The following is a 23,600-nucleotide window of genomic DNA, read 5'->3' on the forward strand; positions in this document are numbered from 1 at the left end:
GAACACACCACTCAAATTCACTCTCAGCATATGGGGAAAATGAATACACTAGGCCTGCTTAGTTTGTTTTCTCTTACACAGGAACTTGTTTCAGGAGCAGTTGATGTTCTTCTGATCACATTTTAATCAACCTTCTTTATGTCATTCATGAGGGCAAATCAACATCATGTAAGAAAGTCACTAACCTATAAATACGTCAAAGGTCAAATAACCTTGAGCATAGTTTCATTAGTAGTAAGATTCCCTCTTTCTCAGGTATGAAAAGTGATTTACCAGGTTAAGAAATAGTTTCCTTTTTGCTTGAGTAAATTCTTACTCTCTGGCTATTTTGACTACTTGTATAAGGAAGACATGTGTTAGTTGTCATGTAGAAAAGTTTTCACAAGGTCTATGTCTCGGTAACATTTTTTAGTGAAAAGTGCTTTAATCCTACATTTTATTGGCCAAAATGAGGGTTTGATATTCATTCATTTTATTATAATGTATTTTTTGCTTTAGATAGCATTTTATATTCCAATATTAATCTCAAATAAGTGTTAATTCCACACTGATGATGTGCTATATGTTCAGTGAGTATACTGAATTAACTGTATCCCTTTTCCTGTAATTTTTATAGTCAAAACTAAGATATCTATATAAGAAATCAAAATAAAGCCACCTAAAGAAATATTCACTTTAAGTATAAAGTGTGACAACTAGCCCCGGTCTCCTTTACTGTCGAATTTAATTTAAAAGCACTAACTTTGTTTCTTGACAAGGGAGAGACAGTTCTCCTGAGAGTAAAGCACATCCTCTGTGAATATAATCAAAACATTGACCAATACGTTTATGTTTCTTCTAGCCTACCAGGTTTGAAGTAAAATGAGAGTTTGATTTAGGTTGTTTGACAATAGAAGCTGTGCCTTCAAGGATTTCTGTGGTTCTTGACTGACCGCATTCTTTGAGAATGAACACAGTCCTTTGCTGGCATTCAGTGAAGTGACTTGTTTGACGAGACATTCCTTTATCTCGTCATTAGCACATGAACATGCTCATCCAACCTCATTCCAGTCTGAAGGCCAATGGGCGAGTTCTCACTCTACACGCTATTTATCCTCTGAGAACTGCGACACAACACCATTTTACTTGTACATGCTGGATCATTTCGAGTCATAAAGGAGTAACTCAATGGATTATTAATTATGAGGGGTTGAGGAGAGGGAATTATCTCTTTTTGATGAACTTCCTGAAACCTTGGAGTCAGAATGATTGAACAGGTGAGAAACTGTGACATGAATTGTATTCTGTTATTAACTTTTAAATGCGATCTAGGCTTAATTTTTCCACATAGATTCCTCAAACACAAGTTAATCCATAAAATGTGATATTAGACATTTAAGATAGAACCATGGGGATTTGGGACGCACAAGTTTTTTTTGGAAATATCTCATTTTGGTAGTACACTATTCTTTGAAATAATAATACAACGAATAACATAACTGGCCCCACTTTATATTAGGTGGCCTTAACTACTATGTACTTACATTAAAAAATAAGTACAATGTACTTACTGTGTTAGAATTGTATTGCAAAACACCTTTGCTGATATTGAGGTGGGATACGGATAGGGTTAGGGACAGGTGTGGTGGTATGGGTAAGTTTAAGGGTAGGGTTTGGTGTAAGGGAAGTGTCAACTGTGTAATTACAAATTAATAACTACAGACTAGTGTAACTACAGAAATTAATTACAGATGTAATTACATGCAGGTATTTTTTTAAATGTAAGTACAATGTAAAAACGTGTGTACACAATAAGTGCATTGTATCAAATGATTAACTAAAATGTTAGTACATAGTAGTTAAGGTCACCTAATATAAAGTGGGTCCACATAACTTATAATAAATAAACTTATAGACAAACGGCTACAACACCATATATACATATGGTAATCATTCAGTACCATGGCATTGCTATCTCTTTTGTGAGAGTTTCCTATACTTTAGATGTACTGACATTTTATTGACACCAGTCAAAATTTGGATGGAAATAACCAGAAGTTCCTTAATACAGCACTAATGTTGATTTTCACCTCAGTTTACTGATTTCCGAATGCTACCAAATGCTATTGTTTATTTTGACATCGACTGTTTTGACAGTTAAAATGTATGGAATTTGATTGGGCAATGATAGCATGTCATTACATGGCCTTACGATCCCAGAAACACAAAGTGGATGGTGTTGTGTTGTGCTACAAAGCAGTTTATTTGTTAAGCTCTGAGATATGTCTGACAATACAAACCTATCAAATGCATTCCATAGTGCAATGTCAAGTTTACTTTGATATTTTTAACATTTGCTACATTTTATACATCAGGATGAATCAATAGACTTTAAGACCCTGAAGGCACGGTTCCAGGGTGAAAATGGTCTGAAGATCCAGACTAAACCTACCATCCCAGATAAACCCAAATCCATCCCTCCACCGACAAAGGCCAGCAATTCCTTGATCTCATCTATCAATGCTGCAGTGCACAAAGGGACGCTTCACGCACCACGAGTAGTCTTCAAAGATGACAAAAATCTCAGTCGCCAGCTCTCTCCACCCTGGGGATTAAAGACTAGAGAGAACCAGCCCATCAATAATGCTGAACTGCTGGATAATAACCTGACGAAGGAGGTTGACACTGTTAAGCAAAATCTGAAAGACAAGAATCTTCCACTGGTTCTGCCAATGAGTCCCAAAAAAGCAGAAACCACAGAGCCCGAATACAGCCCACTAACACCCGTGTCTGTTTCACCATTCAAAGTGTCAACACCTAAAAAGTTTATATTTACCCCTCAAAAAACTAGTAAAAGTGAATGTGAGAAGACAGACCCTGTGAAGGAAGTAGACGTTACCAAAAAATCTTGGAAGGACAGGAATTTTCCACTGGTTCTGCCAGTGGCTCCAAAAAAATCAGAAACCCCAGAGCCTGAATCTAGAACACCTACACCTGAGTCCATTTCACAGGGCAAAGTGTACACACCCAAGGATTTTGTATTAACCGCTCAAAAAACTAGCAAAGATGAGAATGAGAAGGCAGACACTGCTAAGGAGGTCAACACTGCTAAAAAGTCTCTGAAGGACAGGAATCTTCCACTTGTCCTGCCAGTGGCTACAATAAAAGCTGTTTCCTCAGAGCCTGAACCCAGTCCCTATACACCTGTTTCCATTTCACCAGTCAAAGTGTCCACGCCCAAGAATTTTGTATTTACAACTCAAAAAACTAGCAAAGATGAAAATGAGAAGACAGATACAGTGGAAAGGCCAACACCAGCTATTCGTACCCCTGCTCCAAGTTACTCGGCTCCTGCTGGCCCACCGGTAACAACCAATCCCCCTATGGAAAGTGTACCTGTTGTCCCAAAGGATGTTGTCCCTAAGGCTGTTGTCCCTTCTCAGACTTCAGCTGGAGCACCACCTGTCCCCAACATTCCTGCCCCAATAATTCCTGTCCCAACAATTCCAGCTCCAAGTATTACGACATCTGCCAGCCCTGAGCCAAACATTCCTGAACCAGCCATTCCAACACCAATAATTCCCTCTCAAGCTGTTCCTAAATCAAAGACTTCTAAGCCAGCAACCTCTAGTTCAACTCCTTCTGACACTGAACCTCTTAAACCAAATATAAATTTGCTCAGTTTATCAGAAGTATTTCCTCCCCCTCAAGGAAGTCCACCTCCAGAGTTCACCGATATTCCTCCCCCTGTTCTTTATGAAGATTTTCCCGATGAAGATTTTACTGAGCAAGCTATACCCACTCCAGCGATACGTACATCTATCGTCCCAGCTCCCAGGAATCCAGTTGTCTCCAGGTTAGCCTCCCCTGCCCCGACCACCCCTCCAGTGGTATCTCCAGAGCCCTTAGTGAAGCCCTTAGAATATACACCTGGTCCAGACTCAAGACTTACAGTCTCAAGCCCTCCTCCAAAAGTTCATACTCCAGCTGCACCTTTAGACGTGGTACTGGAGAATGCAAAAGCTCTTACTGAGAATAATAAACAAAAGAGGACTGAGGGGGACCAGTCCTCATCCAAGCCGCTTTCAGCCCTCTCACTCTTGGCGAGAGCGGAGGAGATGGCCTCAGTTAAACGGACACCAAATGATAGCCGAGTATTTAACCTTCTGGAAAGGGCTAAGAGAAAGACCCCAGTTACCCAGTTGGCTACCACACCTGAAAGTACAACCCCAATTGAGACAGCTACACCTGAGAAACTTCTACCTGAAACTCCCACACCTCTGCCTGAGACTGTCACAACTGAGGTGACTCAACCTAAACTAGCTACACCTGAAAAAGCCTCACCACAGCTTGTCACAGTTGTAGAACCACTGCCTGAGGAAACCCCACCTGTACCAAAAGTGTTGGATATCCTTGACCTCCCTCCAGTTGACTATGTGCATCAAGCTCGGTTTCCACCTAAAACCCCCCCACCTGAAACCGCCAAGGTTAATGGCCTTGAGCACAGTAAGTATTTTTTTAAGCTGGTTTTACACTGTGTGATCTTGCCCACAATTTTGTTTTAAGACCAGTTTTATTCATCATAGAAGGTTATCTTTATTGTAGGGCAGTCTTGTACCAATACGTCTTCTATCAATAACTGACATTTTCAAGTGTGACAGCTCAAATTAAATTTTGTGCAGTGCTCCTGTTAATCAACACAAATTACCTTTTACCAAAACAGTGTTTAAATGCCTTTTGGATTGTGAGGTGCTAGGTGGATTCCATACGTCAGGGAGGGTTGGTATGCAGGATATGTAGGTCTATTGTGGCTCGTGTTGCGCAACATATCTTTCATAATCAGAATGACAAAGAATGTTGTGTCACAAGGAAATATCCGTAAAAGTAAGACATTTTGTTTTTTTAGTTAAACTAAATGCTAAATAGGCTTATATACATTATTGTAAGTAATTGGTGTAATTAGACCATACGTCATAGAAACACCCTTAAAGAGAAAATTATTGTTTTCATCACAGCTTAGATTGAAATGACATCTTCTGTCAATTATGTGGTTTTAAATATGATTGTCACCTAAAATTGTGAAAAGAGAAACACTTGAACCCTCTCGTATTTGATCAGGTTTATTATTTTTATAAGTATTAGCATCAGGGTTCCTCCACTTTCATTCTATAGTCTGTGCTTCCTCAACCTCGCTTTTTTAATTTTGCAGACATAACTTTCTCAGTTTACAATCTCTTCCTCATGCTTCTTTTTGAGGTGTATGATTTTTTTCTCCCCTTGTTTGTTTCAGAATTCAACAAATGCATGCAAAAAAAAATCTTATTTTTTTTTAACAATAAAGATATCCAATAAACATCATTAACAATATACATTTAGTTGGCATAAGATACCACCTTTTTTTCTTTTCTACAAAATGTGTTGAATCAAGTTTATTTTTCTTACACCATTGGCAAATGTTCTTGTTTTAGGTAAACATCTTTCTTAATTCTAATGTATTCTTAAAACAATTTAATTAAGCTTTTTTTCCTAAAATGGTGGTGGTCCAGTGGTTGTCCATTCTAATATCTCTTCTCTTGTTTCTGCAGAAGTGGTGACAGTGGTTAAACAAGTGCACCCCCCTCCCCCACCGCCTAGGAAGGCTCTGCCAGCCATACCCTCTGTTGACCCCCAACTTGAGAAACCAACTCATTCTCCTGCCAGAGACTTCCAGATTCCCACAACACCATCTGAGCCTCCAGAAAATCATGGTAACTTTCTCAAGATGTTTCTCAGTAGTGTTTGTCCACTAAATGTGTAAATGACCATTTCTTTCTTCATTAGAACATTCACTACATGACTACTCATTTGGGGAGGGTTTTTATGAAGATGTTGAGGAACCTGAGGCTCCAGCAGTTCCAACCTTTAGGCCTCCATCAATCCCATCTTCAGATTATAGTTCCAGAAAGCCAGTTTCAGTTCACGAGGAGGCATTCCTGAAACAGCTGAGCCCAAAACATCAGGTGCAAGAAGATGCGTTTCTGAACACGGGGGATAGAGACAGTGTGGATGTGGATTACAGGTCTGTGAGCTCTCTAAATCCAGACACTCAAGCTTCTGTACTTCAGGACTCGGTGCGAAGCTCACCTGCCTTGTCTCCATCAGGGTAAGCCATTAGCTTCATGATGATTTAGTGTGGCCACAGAAAAAAAAAGGCTTTTGTGTATGTGTTCTCGGCATTGAGTGCTAAGTGGCATTATCATTATTCTAAATTTCCTCCAGGACCCTTGAAAGAGGTCACAATGTTATTGAAGATCAAGCAAACGGTAAAAAAGGCAAAACACCAAAGAATAAGAAACAGAAAGGACCTCCAAAGAGTAAGTGGAATAAGTCTTCCCTAAAATAGGCTAATGCTGTTGTGAAGTGTTTTTTGTCTTTTTTTCCAGTAAAAAAAAAAAAAAAAAAAAAAATGTGTATATATATATATTAGGCAAGTGACAGGCAAACAAATAGAATTTACAATATTGTTCAACTTATATTTATATGTACACTCTAAAAAAAAAGGTTCTATATGGCACCAAAAATGGTTCTTGGCTCGTAATCATAGGGGAACCTTTTTTAGTGCTATATAGCACCAATTTTGGTGCTTCAGTGGTTCTTCAGCAGTTCTTCAGAGGTGCTACATAGCATCTTAGTCAAAGAACCGGTGAAGAACCTCTGAAGAACCGCTGAAGAACCACTGAAGCACCAAAATTGGTGCTATATAGCTCTAAAAAAGGTTCCCCTATGATTACGAGCCAAGAACCATTTTTGGTGCCATATAGAACCTTTTTTTTTTAGAGTGTACACAATTTTGCTTCTCGGGTAAATGTATCTTGTTTTATTTGTTTTATTTTTTTGGTGCAGTGTAGTGATTCATGTTCTCAGTAATCTCATCTCTGATGACCTTCTGACCTCCATAGAAATGATAAACACATTTTTCACAGTTTATTTTAGATTGTCTTTTATCTTCAAAATATTCTACTGACTGACATGTTTTGTATTTTTTTGCGACTTAGATCCATATGGTGATGCAGCGGCAGCGGTAAGTTTAGTTTTTTTGATTTGTTTAGTTTTTTACCATTATTGTTCAAAATTGTTTTAGAATGACAGTTGAACGTCTGAAATGTTTGTTTGCAATACTAATAATCCGACTTTTCTGTATCTTCTTTTTGCATGTTCTGTTGTTGCAATGATCTGTTCAAACATGTTGTCTTCAATTAATCACCTAAGGAGGCTCCACCTAAAAAGTTGTTCTCCAGGTTTGTATTTTTTTGTTTTTAAACTCATTCAATTAATTTAAACTACATTTACATTCCCAAAACAATCTGACTGTAACGATGAAAAACTTCAATCCGCAGGAAGAACTCAGAAAAAGTGGCGGATGAAAAAGAACTAAAGAAGAAAGAGAAGCAGCGTGAAAAGGAAAAAGAGAAAGAGAAGGAAAGAGAAAAGAAGGAGCAGAAAGAAAAGGAAAAGAAGGAAAATGAAATGAGGAAAAAATTTAAGGTGTTTTGGACTATTTATCAGTATTTGTATGTGTTTGCACTACTAATTTTGCCTGATTATTCCAACTCTCACAATCCATTACTTATAACAATCCACATCCCACTCCTCAGGTGCATTTACCATCACTAAAACCTGTTCGTTTTAATCAAAAGTGAAATGAGCCTTACATTCCAATTTCTCGCTAACAGCAAGAATCCTTTTCTAATGCACATGGCAAGTTCAGTAAGTGATGTGCACATGCTCATGTAACTTTCTATTGATGTTTAATGCAGATCACAGGCCAGGAAGAGGCCATGTATCACGTTAAAGTGATTGAGGACTGTAAGGGCCGTAAAAACGACCTGCCGGTGAAGGTTGGAGACACCGTGAGCATCATCCGTACCGACAATTGTCCTAAAGGGAAATGGCTGGCTAAGGACAGCAGCAACAAATGTGAGCGAAACGCATCAAATAATATACACAAATTAATTTAATGCCAGCATATCTTGGCACACGCATAATTAGCGAGACGCTAAATGAGTATTACAGATAAATGGAGTGCAGAAAATAAGCATTGTTATGAATTTACCCTGATAAGGACTAAATGCCTGAATAGATCTGTCACTAAGCAAAGATCTGAACGAGTCCTTGAGCTTTGACTAATCTGTTAGACTGTGTAAGAGCTTATCTCATTTTTCAGATGCTTCTGCTGGAATGCAGATTGGCAATGTGCTGTGTGTTGTTTTTCAGACGGTTATGTCCCGGTGGAGAGTATGGATTTGAACATCAATGGAATTAGGGAGCTGGGGAAGATGACAACAGCATCTAACAGACCCAACGGCAATGGACACAAAAACACAGAGGTCACCAGTACAGACAGCAGGTAGCCACTAAAATGACCATAATATACAGTAGTAATGCTATGCTAACATTTTGCGTGCTGATCTTGATCTGCAGTTTACAAATGATTTTTATTTATTTTTTTATCTGTATTTTAGGACATCAGAGCATTATGACATGAACCAGAGCTGTAAGCACCTTTTTTAAATCATTTTTTTATAGTAGTATGTTATATTTTGTATTATGTTTTGTGTTTTACACCGGTCACGACCACAATAAGTACCAGGGTATTTTGTTGATTGCTTTCTACTGCATCATACTAACTAGCTCCGCCCACTGTGAAATTTAATTGGTCCAAAATCCCACCCACACTTCATACATCAAATATTCTCTGCATTTTGATTGTACCATTGTAACACTCAGAGGTGTAAAGAGTACCTGGAAACCATACATAAAGGGATAGTTCACCCAAAAATGAAAAATATCCCATAATTTACTCTCAAGCCATCCTAGGTGTATATGACATTCTTCTTTCAGATGAATACAATCCGAGTTATATAAAAAAAATGTCATGGCTAATCTAAGCTTTATAATGGCAGTGAATGGCAGCTCAAAATTTGAAGCCCAAAGAAGTGTATCCATCCATTATAAAAGGAATCCACATGGCTCCGGGGGTAATAAAGGCCTTCTGATGTGAATTAATGGGTTTGTACAAGAAAAATATCCATATTTAAAACTATAAAGTAAATATCTAGCTTCCGGCGGACCGCTTTCTGTATTCAACTTACGAAGAAAGTGTAACGCCTCTCGCAGTTTTAAATGCTTACGTCATCGTCACGCCAGTTGCGCGTTTTCCATAAGTTGAATACGGAATATGGTCCACCGGAAGCTATAACGTGTTAAATATGGATATTTTTCTTACAAAGATTTTGGGCTGCCATTCACTATAAAGCTTGGAGGTACCAGGACATTTTTATATATATATATATATAACTCTGATTGTATTCGTCTGAAAGAATAATGTCATGTACACCTAGATGGCTTGAGGGTGAGTAAATCATGGGGTAATTTTCATTTTAGGGTGAACTATCCCTTTGAGTAAAAGAAGAAACTTTAGTTGCAAATCACCAATTCTAATGCAAATTGTAACAGTATTTAAGTATTGTACTGATTGTAGGTTAAAAAATGTGCTTGTCCTCAACACCTAAGAGACATGCCAGTGAAAATCAAGAAACAGTTGAATTGTGAAGAGAGGAATCATATACTTATTTTCTAAAAATCAAAATAAACTGAACAAACAAGATCGACACAACAGCCTCTTAAACGTCTACAAACACTCAAATCCCAGTTTAGCTGGCGCTCAAAAAAAGTGCTCAAAAAGGGCAATATCTATCTTCAAAAAGATCTCTTTAATAAAACGGACAAATACAATAATTTTCAAGTCAAGTCACCTTTATGTATATAGTGCTCAATACATTACAGATTGTTTCAATGCAGCTTTACAGTAATACACAGTAAAATAATAATCAATGATGCAAACAGAAAAGTACCTTCAAAAAAGACAATAGTGTCATTATTCAGCTTCAGTTCAATGTTGATTCAGTTCAGTTCAATAACTGTGTAAAGAAAAGATGCTTAAGTACAGTTACTAATTGCATGTCCTCAAATACTTTACACCTCTGGTAAAACTATGTTTTTTTTTTTTATTGTAATTCCATTATTTTATTGAAGTATTTTGGATTGCCATCTAAAAACCATAAAACAAACATAGTAAATATTAGAGGAAAATGTGATTTTACGTGCATATGTTACGCAGTTTTCACGTACATATGATACGCACGTTATGACGTGTAATATGCACGTACCCCACACCACTAAACCAACACGATCACATGAGAATGCGTATCAATAGTACGAGTGTGAAATGTGGAATGTATAGGGCAAAATGAGTTTTGGCGTGCATATGGTACACAGTTTTTCACATGCATATATAATACGCACTTTATGGCGTATTATACACACAAACCCCCCCACCCCCATCCTACTGTGTCATATACATGCCATAAAGTGCAGATCAAATGCACGCAAAAAACAGCGTACCATATGCACGCCAAAACTCATGGCGTATACATTCCACAACATTGCACACCCGTACTATTGATAAGCATTCTCATGTGACCTACCCATGCATGTTATAGTGCATATAACATGCATGGGTAGGTCACATGAGAATGCTTATCAATAGTTTTTTTTTGTGTATATAATTAGTTTTTTTCGTGTATATGATACGCATTCTCACCCCATTGGGTAGGTTTAGTCACTAAACCTACCCAATGGGGTGAGAATGCGTATCATATACACGAAAAAACTAATTTTGGCGTATAAATCACACGATAAATACAATTTGTGCAATAAATACGCATTTCATGAGAACGTGTTGTATTATAATATCATCTGATACAGTGCCATCAGTGAATCATGGTACCATAAGGGAATCTATGTGGTTTTTGGTGTTTTGGGTATTACATTTTTTTTTATTTATTCATTTATTTATTTTATTTCCTCAGTCTCAGAAGACAGCGAGGAGTGGACAGGTGAGGATGATGACCCTGTGTTTGGCTCTCCCGATGGAACCTCACACATGTAAGTATCACCTTGTGTGTTTGTATGTGCCCTCTTATTTGTTCAAGTAAAAAAAAAAAAAAAACTTGACTATTAGCTATTGTATTGTTTACAAGAGGTGTATGTTCAATCTTTCAGAGGGCTGAATCAGTCACTGGCCACACCAGCTCGAGGTGAGTCACTGATGAGACATGACGGAAAAATGTTCACAGGAAGCAGGAACAGCAAAGACAGAGATCAAAACTCTGGTGAAACTGTCATTATTGCTACAGATTACTTGTTCGTAGTAATTTGTGGAAGCCAATTTTCCACCATATAAGCAAAAACATAAAATTATGAAATTATGAACAAAAACAGTTGAAATAGACATAAAAAGTCACATTTATGACATTAAAACTGAAACATTATGACATACAAAGTCATAATTATGACAAAAAAGTCGCAATTTTGACAAAAAGTAAAAAATTATGAGCTAAAAGTAATCTATCTCATTCAAAGTCATAACTATGACGAAAACCTTGAAATTTTGACAGTAAGTCAAAATTATGAGCTAAAAAGTCTATTATTACATTAAAAGTCGAAAATATGAGATAAAAAGTCATAATTATGACATCAAAAATTTAAATTGATACTTGAGATAAGTCATAATTATTAGATAAAAAGCCTTGATTATGACATAAATAATTAAACTTTTTATGTCATCCTTTTAAATTTGTGTTTTAATTATTATTCAGTATCTTATAATAATTGATTCATTCTTTTGTACCTGTATTAATTTTTTCCTTCTTTCAGGTCCTGTACAGCCAACACAAACTGATTCAGCTTACATGAACGTGCAGTAAGTTCTATTCTATTCTATTCTATTCTATTCTATTCTATTCTATTCTATTCTATTCTATTCTATTCTATTCTATTCTATTCTATTCTATTCTATTCTATTCTATTCTATTCTATTCTATTCTATCCTATTCTATTCTATTCTATTCTATTCTGGAAGTATTCTGTAAACCCTAATGCTAAAAATAATGAATTGGTTTGAGCAGGATAAACTTAAATAAGCAAATTAGTTCAATCAACTTTACTTTTATGAGTATTTATTTTTCCTTTTGCTTTTGAGTTCACAAAACTGACACATTTTAAGTCATCTGAATTGTTTTTTATTGTTTTGAGTTTTATGAACTTTCATTTTCTTTTCATTTAGACAAACTTAATTTTAACTGGGCTGGGATTTCTATTTTTCTGTAGTTTCTTTTGTGCAAGATTAATGTTAAGTGGGAGATTTAGTAGTGTTTAATGTTTTCTATTATGGAAAATATGTTTGTAACTGATTACCTCAATTTTTTTAAGTTTTGCCTCTTCACTAAAAATGACACATATTGTACTACCTTTGATCTGAAATAATCTGTTTTACATTAAAAACACGAGAGTAATCGTTTGTTTATTGTGTGTTGCAGACCAAAACAGGAAGCCCTTCAAAGACTATCCACATTCTTTATGCAACCCAATACACCCTCTCCACTTCCCACGCAAGACAACAACCCAATGTATGACATCACTTTACTTATTGCCTATTTTCTTTCGAATTCACTGAAGATCACTTACTGTAAATGATAAGATTACAGGATAGCAAGTGATCATGGTTTCTCTAATTCCTGTTTCCTTATTTGGCTGTTTGCGCATCCAGAACGCCAGAGCCTAAACCAGGTATGTTTTGACTCGCTAAACATTAATTAACATAAACAATCACATCTACCCACACTCACTTTTTTCTTTCTTTTTTTCCTGCTCCACCACTTCTGGTTTCATCTGTTAGCACATGAAGAGGATCCTTTCAGCTTGTAAGTATTCTCACAAATATGTGCAAGTTTTCAAACGTAACACAGACAGTCATTTATGAGATGCCTTTTCTCCGCAAGAGCATGCGGTCAGACTGGTTTTACATGCATTTTTGAGATGGCTTTTCAGAAAGCATGTCTCATTCTCTCAGCCTGTGCAGCACTGCTGATGACCTGATCATGCTAACTGCTATCTTGTGTTGTTGTTGTATGTTTCCTTTAGAAATAAAGAGGAAGAAAATGTAGATGTCTCAGAACTCCAGTTTCTTCCTCCTCCGGACCTGTATGCCGACATCATAGCTGGAGACTCCATGCCCATTTACAGCAAGTACGTACATTGAACACATGTTGACCTTTTGTGACAATATGCCCCAATAGAAGATGATGTTGTTGCAATATATAGGGTTAGTTGACCAATGCTTCCCCGCCATTGACAAGTTATTACAGAATTTTTTTTTTTACTTTTTAACTTTCACGAAATTAAACAGCATCTCTCCACATCCAAAAGTAACGTAATCACCAAACATTCAACAGCATACTACATCAAAACTGGCCAATGTTACTGAGAAAAATCTAATAGTTCATGTTTTGATCATCATTCTGAATCTGATCCAGGTGAAGTCTTCGACGAAAACACAATTTCTTCAGTTTTTTGTTCGAAAAATGTTGCCCAAAGTAAAAAAGAGTTTATAAAATTATACATATCTAATTGTATAAACACTTTTTTACTTTGGGTAAAAACAAAAAGCAAATTTTAACAAAGGCTCTGTTCTTTCTTTTGATACATTCACTATTAGTGTTTATATTCAAACAACTAAATATTCTGGGGGCCATAAAAGATTTGTGAATATGATAAAAAATGGCAGGGAAGGGGTTAAACAGCTAATTATTAACACATAAGCAAAGTTTTAGCAAAATATTATGAATTATGAAATGGAAAGCTATTCATGAAACAGCCACAAACAAAAGTGACAAAAATACTAACTATTGTTTTGGACTACAAATATTTTAAAATAATAAATAATATAAAATACCGTTGAAATGTTTGGGTTTAAAAAAAGATGAAACATTTTTTGTTTTAAGATGTCTTTCATGTTTACTAAGGCTGTATTTATTTGATCAAAATACAGCAATAATAACAGTAACATTCTGAAATATTAATACATTTTGTAATGTCATTTATTCCTGTGATCAAAGCTGAATTTTCAGCATCATTACTCCAGTCTTCAGTGTCACATGATCCTTCAGAAATAATTTGAATATGATGATTTGCTGCTGTATAAACTTTTATGATTATTATCAATGTTAAAAACTGGATTTAGGATTCTTTGATGAGTAGAAAGTTAAAAGAAAAGCATCGTCATTGAAATGTACTGACCCCAAACTTATAAACAGTTGTGTAAATAATGCAATTAATAAATAATAAAAAATATATGTAAAATAATTATACATACATGCTAACATTGCAGTGCAAGCTTTAAAAACTTTACCCTGGTCATTCCTGACCTCTGGCTTTTTATGCTACATTGATGTTTACTGACATTTTGGAGAATATGTTTGTCTACTCTAGGTCAACCAAACTCGTCTCAAAATAGCCGAACGGCTCCGGCCGCTAGAGGGAAAGATGGACTGCGCTGGATCATCACTCTGAGTTCATAACCCTCCTTTGGGGTGTGTTTTGATGAGTACCACAGTAAATGTCACCCACACAAGCTCAAAATGAGATGTCTATCAAGTGGGAAGAGTTATGTTTGTGATTGTGCATCTGTCTGTAAGTGGCTGCGGGCGACTTCTTCTATATTCATGAATATTATGTGCATTCTGTGTGAAAAAAAAAAAGCCCATGAGTGGTGCGGTGAGAAGCTCTTCAGATAATTTGAATAATAAACCCTTGGAATCATGCATTCTGTGGTAAAGACAGTCTGTGTCTAGTCTGAGGTTGTGTAATACGTTTTAAAGGTTCATAATTGAACAATAAGCTGACAGATCAACATGAGAGCTTATGCATGTTAAAACAGCTTGGCATTTGGGTTTGGTTTTAACAGTAGCTACATGCCATGTAAACATGTAAATGCAGTTCCTAAGTCATTATGAATTATTTTTACAGAATAATTTACTTACAAGTTAGGATTGCGACTTAAAGATTTATATAACCATACTCGGTATTCGTAGATTAAGTAGTATTATATTATTCCTTATATATTTTACAAGCAGTACTTTGCGTTTAAGTATTCCCAGTCTTCAGGGCTACTCTCCATTAGGGAAAATATGCTAATGCTTGTAGTGCAAGTTTGAGTGCTGTTTATTTAGTGATTCTAACTGCATGTACAACATTTTCTGGTGCAGACAATAAATGCCACAGTTGAGTAAATCTTCGAACTGTCTTTGTTTGTTCAGAATGTATCGCCTGGTTTTACAGTAGCTGTATAAATACTGATTAAATAAATAAATAAATATCCTGTATAACTATAAAAGCCGCAAACGTATTACACTACCATACCATACCCGTCCTGATCAGTATGAAGATAAGTGTAATAAGAGTAACATTGTGAAATATTACTACAACTTAATATAACTCTTTTCTATTTGAATATATTGTAAATTTTCTTAATATCAATGTTGAAAAAAGTTGTGCTGTTTTATATTTTTGTGGAAACTGATACAGGAGAAAGTCGTTTCCGGGCATGTAAATCACAATTTTTCAGGTTTTCCATAACCGTGTGCGGACTATATGTCATTAGTGCTGTCAAATTAGCAGCATCCAATTTTTTCTAGCGATCATGCTCTTATTCATGAAAATGCTTTTAAACCATTCAAGCGTGACAAGACAAAAGAGAAGGCGTTGTCTGTGAATGTCCTGACCAAGCGGCAACCTCCCCCAGTTTCTCTTGAAACCAATACGGAAGTGATTTAAACTGCAATTCATTGACTGGCCGCTAGGGACAGGGTCCAAACAAGCGGCAACCTCCCGCAGTTTCTCTTGAAGCCAATACGGAAGTGACTTAAACTGCAATTCACCGACTGGCCACTAGGGACAGGCTCCAGAAGTGAGCATAATCTCATTGAGCCCCATGTTAAAATGCCCAACTTTACAGCAGAATAAAACATGTTTACAGCTTGGTACAAATTGTGATTTTGGTCTATACAGCTAATTTTGCCCTTTATGACAACTGTGAGGGGGTGAATTTTTTCATTAGTTTACATTATATAAAGCAGTGGTTCTCAAAGTGTGGTACGAGTACCACTAGTGGTACTCAGGCTGCCTAGTGGTACTCAGAGGAATATCTAAATAAATTCATATTAAAATACATACATTTTAATCGAATCTTTATTTGAGTAAAAGTTTTTTTTTTACAGTGCAGTACAGTTTTAATTTAACTTTACAACACATTTTAATTTAATCATTATTTAATTATTTAATTTACCTGTATGTAAGCACAGTGCAGTGTTAACTACAAACATTGTGCATTTACAATGTTAAAGTGGCTGACAAAAATAAATATTCTTATTAGGAATAAACTGGTCTTGTTTTTGAACTGTGCAGAGCTGTAGCTGAATTGTTAGGCCTACTATACTACTGTATTTTAATGTTGGTCATTAGGGTGGTGCTAGGAGAGCCAAATATTTTCTGAGGTGGTACTTGGTATAAAAAGTTTGAGAACCACTGATGTAAAGCATTAAAGTTCTGCATAATTAAGGGCGTGGCCACTTTGAGTGACAGGTGGATAGCCATTTATCTGCTGTCTGTTAGTCATCGCGTCACTTCAGCTCCACCCACGTCCTGCCTTTTTGCCCATTTTCTGTAATCCGGGAGTGACGCGTGATTACGCGCTGCCAAGATGGCGACGGTCAGCTCGTCCCTACTTTACGCTTCAGAACTATAGGTGATGTCACAGACACTACGTCCATATTTTTTTACAGTCTATGGGTCCAAAAGGGAGCAGAATCTCATTGAGCTCCATCTTAAAATGCCCAACTTCATGTTTACAGCCTGGTACAAATAGTGGTTTTGGTCTATACAGCTAATTTTTCCCTTCATGACAACTGTGAGGGGGGTAAATTATTTTATAACTCATTCGTTTACATTATATAAAGCCTTAAAGTTCTGCATAATTAAGGGCGTGGACACTTGAGTGACAAGTGGATTGTCGTTTGTCTGCTGTCTGTTAGTCATCATGTCCCCTCAGCTCCAGCCACGTCCCGCCTCTTTGCCCATTTTCTGTTATCCGGGAGTGGCGCGCAGTGACGCGCTGGCAAGATGGCAACGGCCAGGTTTGAGGCTTCAAAAACTCTTTTCAGAAACCTATGGGTGACATCACGGAGACCACGTCCATATTTTTTTACAGTCAATGGTCCACGACGCACAGAAAAGACACGCACACAGACAGCGCACGTCAGAATCATGTTTCGCGCTTGAACGAACACACAGAATTATTCCAAAATGCCTGTTTTGTCGAGTATTTTCATAAGAGCAGTTTTAAATGATTTAAATAACATCTTAAATGTTGTAAGAAAATGAGATGTGCGTGACAGCTGAAGCAGCAGATCTTAAGAGGCTAGTTCACCCAAAAAATAAACTTCTATCATTAATTACTCACCCTCCAGTCGTTCCAAACCCGTAAGACCTTCGTTCATGTTCGGAACACAAATTAAGATATTTTTGATGAAATCCGAGAGCTCTCTGACCCCTCCATAGACAGCTATTTAATTTTCCACTTTCAATGTTCAGAAAGGTAAATACATTGTTAAAGGGGCCATGAATTGAGAAATCAACTATTCTTTGAGCCTTTGATATATAAAAGTTAATCGTGATATAAGAATATCCTGTAAGTTTCGGAGCTGAAAACTTCCTTGTTAGTCAAAGAAAAGCTTGACACCAGGCCCAGAAAACGCTCAATCTCAGAATATGTCGACCATTGACGTCATAGAATGCAGAAGCGGCGCCTCAACAGATAAATATGTACGCCTGCTTCTGTAGCCCCGCCCACCGACTCGTGGAGCTAAACGGGTCACGCTACCGAGCAATAAACGTGCCGGTTCCAGCTCACGTGCATAAGACATTGCGCGTTTGTTCGCTTCCATTCACCGCAGAATCGTTTGTAAACAAGATACAGGTTGAGACTGGATTTGCAGACAGATTGAGATTAAAACATATTATTTTATATGTGATAGTATTGCATTGTTACAGATCGTTTGATATCTATTGATTACATACCTTAGCACTCGGTCAGAGGCTGGAGAATCCTTTATTTGAGGTGTTATTGGTTCATTCGTGATCAGACTCAGACTTGTAACGTTATGGGCCAGGGCTCGCAAAGCCCAATGTGTTTTTCAGACGAGCTACCAAAACGTATCACCGGCCTGTCGACGGGCTATCTTAAATAGTGAAATAACATTCCTTTCTTGCGCGTGCGCGTGTGTATGTGTGTGTACAGTTCGCGGTTATATTCGGGTCGGCCAAGTAATAAAAAAATAACATTCCAATCAATCGCGGGTGGATGAGAGATGAATCATTGTGTTTGTTTGATAAAGATATTTTGCGAGTCCTGTGAGCGTTTCCCCCGACGCCTTCAAAACAATTCCCACATGTACTGAGGGGAGCTGAAGCTCATTAAATATGCAAATCTTATCCAATCCTAGCTGTGGGCGTTTACTTCCAAGTCTTCAGTGCGGCACGCCCATAGAAACCGAGTGTTTCTTCAGAGAGCCTCAAAACCAAGGCAGAAATTAGCCTTTTACTTATTCATTATGATGTTTTTGAAAGTAAAAACCACGCGAACGTCATAAGTTGACCTCAGACAACAGTATAATAAAATTCCAAAGCCAGTTCTACCCCTTTAAAATAGTTCAGGTACTACAGTGATTCAACTTGATGCGACGATAATACATTTAGTGCGCTAAAAAAGTTAAATAATGACTTATTTCATCAATCTCTTTTCGTCTGTGCCAGTGTCCTGTTGACGTAGTGTAAACGTAGTGAAGCACTATGTCAGAATGCTGGCTTATCATTGGCCGACGCTGTTCACGTGAGCACCACGACGCATGCGTGTGATGCTGACTCAGGAGCCAATAGTGAGCCGCCGTTCTGCCGTAGAACTCAGAAGCGCTGCACTGTTTACGTCAACAGTGTAGGACACTGGCACAGACGAGAAGAGATTGTTGAATAAAGTTGTTTTTTTTATTTATTAAAGTATTCTCATTGCTTCATAAAACTAAGATTGAACCTATGGAGTCACATGGACTATTTTAACAATGTCTTTTCTACCTTTCTGGATCTTGAAAGTGTTAATTAAATAGCTGTCTATGGAGGGGTCAGAGAGCTCTCGGATTTCATCATAAAATATCTTCATTTGTGTTCCGAAGATGAATGAAAGTCTTACGGGTTGGGAACGACATGAGGGTGAGCAATACATGACAGGATTTAAATTTTTGGGTGAACTAACCCTTTGAGAAAATTGTAGCTCTAATAAGGATTAATCAATATTTAATGTACAATTTATGCAGTTCAGACTGTTTGATAACTTTATTCAATTTCTGTAGGCTATAATATGTCTAACAGAAAGGCCACAGGTAAATATGACATTTATTATAATGGTTTTATGTGAAGATTATTTTAAGTTCACTTAAATTAAAAGGTTTTTTAAAGCCTAATAAATGTTGCAATTGATATAGCTTTCAGTAATACTGTAATGTATACTGACAGCTATAATGTTGCATAATCAAAAACTTAAAAATAACTACACAAAACAAAAAAAATGCATATACCTCTTTATTTTCCAATTTTTTCTTTCTTTTTAACAATAAAAATTAAAGTGCAAATCAGAACAGAAACACCATGCAGTGCATAACTTTTAAAATACAAACTGCACACAGACAGGAAGTGAAACATGTACAGTACAGACATGTAGACACTGACAGGCAGAGGTCGTCTCCCAGCATAGCTCAGGAACAGGCAGAAAACACATTATTCTCATGTTTCACCGCGGGGAAGCTGTTCACACATACAAAACTACACCGGAAAGAGAGAGAGAGAGGGTATAATATCCAGCACAAACGCCTCTACAAATAGACAAACACACAGAACATGAGCTGAAGCCATTGCCATCACACTAAAGCCCCAGTGAAACTAATGGGGGGCATAACGTTTCTGACCAGTTTCTACAAAACACAGCCATAAAGCTGATATAACAGACATAAAACTGTCATAAAGGACTTTTTCTAACAACCCAGCCTCGAAATAAGACAAATATTTACCACAAATGCGTCAAGCATGCGCACATTCCTGCCATTCCCACCCAAGGTTTGCCATTGATAGTAAATGTAATGGCAAAGTCCAGCAGCAGGGGGCGATAAACTCCCTAAACTATGTGTTTAAGCTTGTTACCTTGGGATTTGAGGGGAAAATGTTAAGAATGCTGTAGGCTTTAACTTCTGAGAGGAATTTCAGATAATATTTTTCCATGAAAAATAACAACATGATCCAGTCTAATCTTCTCCAGCCATAACAGAAAGAAAAAAAGGTGGTTTGCACCGAACTGTAAAACATTTTAGAGGCACCACATCTATTGCATTTCATATAAATGATACGATCAAGTGATTTGTCTGAGAACTTTCCATCTTTCCATTTTACATTCAGTTAAAATGGTACAACTGCAGTTATGTATCATAAAAATACAGCATACTGGTACAAAACACACAAACGCTCTGCTCCATGCACACAACGCTAGACATTTAACCATTCCGTACAGTACAAGACAGAGGGGTGGATTCAGGAAGACCACCACATCTAAAGAAAACACAATTTGTGATCAATTTAGTTTTTTCAGGATTATGAACCAGCAGAAATTAATATGAAAATGACTAGGTCTAGCTTTGATGGTTGATTCGAATGATTCAGATCTATTGGTTGAACTGAAAACATCTCTTTTTTTTGGCTTCCTTGTTTGATTGAATGATTTTTTAAATAATGAAGCATCTGCATATAATATTCATGTAATTCACTCCTCTCAATTTCAGTCATATTACCCGGTTGGCTGTGTAGTTGTCTATTCACACACGTTGGCACAAAGACAACTACAACAGATCCACGTTCTGAATCCCCACCGAAAGCCACCTTTTTAAGTCATTTGTTCACAATTAACACTTAATATGTGAGCTTAAATAAAGAATAAATATGTGTAACTAATAAATACATTGGACCTATTCCATACAAACAACCGCACACATAACCAAATCTGTTAAAGCGTTTAAAAAAAAGAGTTCACAGTCTATTTAAGGCATCCCAGGGGAAGGGGGTCACATGGTACACTCTACTAAATGCCCTCGGCTTGGGTCACTTAATATGTTCTCATCAAATACACACCACCTATGTAATGTGCGTGTGTGTTTATATATATATAACAGTTGTAGTATATATATAAGTTTGCATGCCCCTTGCAGATTCTGAGAAAATGTTACTAATTTTAACAATAGAGGGATCATAAAAATAGCCATTTTTATTTAGTACTGTCCTGAATAAGCTATTTCACATAACAGATGTTTACATATAGTCCACAAGACAAAATAATAGGTGAATTTATAAAAATGACCCCATAAGTTTACATACCCTTGATTCTTAATACTGTATGTTGAGATTTATACATCATCTGAAAGCTGAACAAATGAGATCTCCATTAATGTATGGTTTATTAGGATAGGACAATATTTGGCCGAGATACAACTACGAAAATCTGGAATTTCAGGGTGCAAAAAAATCTAAATATGGAGAAAATCGCCTTTAAAGTTGTCCAAATGAAGTGCTTAGCAATGCATATTACTACTAATAATACTTTTTTTTATATATTTACGGTAGGAAATTTACAAAATATCTTCATGGAACATGATCTTTACTTAATATCCTAATGATTTTTGGCATTAAAAAAGGAAATTGATCATTTTGACCCATACAATGTATTGTTGGCTATTGCCACAAATATACCTGTGCGACTTATGACTGGTTTTGTGGTCCAGGGTCACATATATATTTTTTCAATTATCTTTTACTTTGTATTATTTACACACACACATACACAGTATAAATCCCATAAAAATTATTAAATATTGCATATACAGTGGGGTCCAAAAGCCTGAGGACCACTAGTGAAATTTGGATGATCCACGAGTTTATTTATTTAATAATTTTTTTTTGATGGTTGTTCATGAGTTGCTTGTTTGTCCTGAGCAGTTAAACTGAGCACTGTTCTTAAGAAAAATCATCAAAGTCCTGCACATTCTTTGGTTTTCCAGCATCTTTTGGATATGCGACCCCTTTCCGACAGTGACTGTATGATTTTGAGATCCATCTTTTTACAGTGAGGACAACTGAGGGACTCAAAAACAATTACAAAAGCTGAAAACATTCACTGTAGCTCCAGAAGGAAACACAATGCTTTAAGAGCCAGGGGCTGCAACCTTTTCGAATTGGATGATCAGGGTCATTTGTACTTTTTGTCCTCTGGGAAACATATAAGTATCTACTGTAGCTTCTGTAGGGCAGTAATAAATAAAAAATAACATGCAATCTTTAAGATTCCTCTTATTTTGTTAAAATTATAAACAGATCACAGATTCTGCAAGGGATATGTAAACTTTTGACCACAACTGTATATACATTTCACCTCTATACAATTTATTATATATATATATATATATATATATATATATATATATATATATATATATATATATATATATATATATATATTGGTATGTATATATTTGAATATATAGTAGAATAATTTTGTAAAACAATTGCAAGATAACAATGAAGTCATTCAGGGAAAATGCTTTCATAATGTCTTTCTGTCACGCTGTAATCTCAAGCATTGAGAATATTTTAAGGCCGTCTAATTAAAGGCTCACTCATATCAACAAAATGACTGGCATATTCTCCACTTCATCCGTCTCTACTCTTCTCTGTTTGCATTTTAGCCATATCAAGGCACAACATTTAAGCTGATCTGTCTGCCCTTGTCCTGCATTTATGTCTCTCTATGGCAGCAGCACAGCCCACGATGTAAGCAAGGCCTCTGAGACAGACACAGATAGGTCATGGTCATCCGTTTCCACTGCAGATGGTGTGTATCATCTGAGATTCACTGTGACATTCACCAACAGCATTTACACTGCTACTTGATAAATGCTCTCTGGAGACTGCAAGCCAACGCTAGAATACTCAATATAAGCTCCTCACCCTATAAATTAACACTTAAATATTTGTGAATAAATATGAATTCTTTGTAAAATAAGGAAGAATCTCTAATATAATTCAATAATGATCTTTTCTCTGTATGTATAAACCTCTTGTTTTGGTATGTCATTGCAATCTATAGCTATTAAACTAAACTATACAACTCAAGTGATCGATATGATAATATAAATATAGTGTGTAATACATATTTTCAAAAGAAATGTGTATATAAAATCAGAAGTATGTTTATAGTTTTTTGAATTCATTAAACCTATGGCGATGAGGAAAACCTCTGTCTAAAGTGGCCCTAAAAAGGTTTTAGACAAAATGTATGTTTTGTTTATTTATTTTAAAATAAAAGATCTTTGTTAGGTTTTAAATAATAAAAAACTATACATATAAAAGTATGGGGGGGATGTACTTTTCAAAAGTCAAAAGTAATATATATGGACAATGTCTGGTTGTAACAATCATAATTTAGCACTTATAGCATAATAATAAAAATAATAATATTTGTTGTAATATTACTACTACTTATATATATATATATATATATATATATATATATATATATATATATATATATATATATA

General features: G+C 36.2%; 1 protein-coding gene across 1 annotated transcript; it reads left to right on the forward strand.

The window, feature by feature from the left end:
* The first annotated feature begins 1,043 nt into the window (after positions 1-1,043).
* LOC307134661 (uncharacterized protein) lies at positions 1,044-15,155 on the forward strand. Its single transcript, XM_079830556.1, has 19 exons — positions 1,044-1,256; positions 2,355-4,485; positions 5,565-5,726; positions 5,800-6,121; positions 6,238-6,332; positions 7,014-7,039; positions 7,228-7,256; positions 7,356-7,503; positions 7,776-7,935; positions 8,233-8,365; positions 8,481-8,512; positions 10,890-10,965; positions 11,083-11,117; positions 11,737-11,782; positions 12,399-12,488; positions 12,629-12,648; positions 12,758-12,782; positions 13,003-13,107; positions 14,350-15,155. The coding sequence occupies exons 1-19, from the start codon at positions 1,245-1,247 to the stop codon at positions 14,372-14,374; spliced, it is 3,672 nt and encodes a 1,223-aa protein (XP_079686682.1). The 5' UTR covers positions 1,044-1,244; the 3' UTR covers positions 14,375-15,155.
* The last annotated feature ends 8,445 nt before the right edge of the window (positions 15,156-23,600 follow it).

This window comes from Gobio gobio (assembly GCF_949357685.1).
Source record: "Gobio gobio genome assembly, chromosome: 12".
Lineage (NCBI taxonomy): Eukaryota > Metazoa > Chordata > Actinopteri > Cypriniformes > Gobionidae > Gobio > Gobio gobio.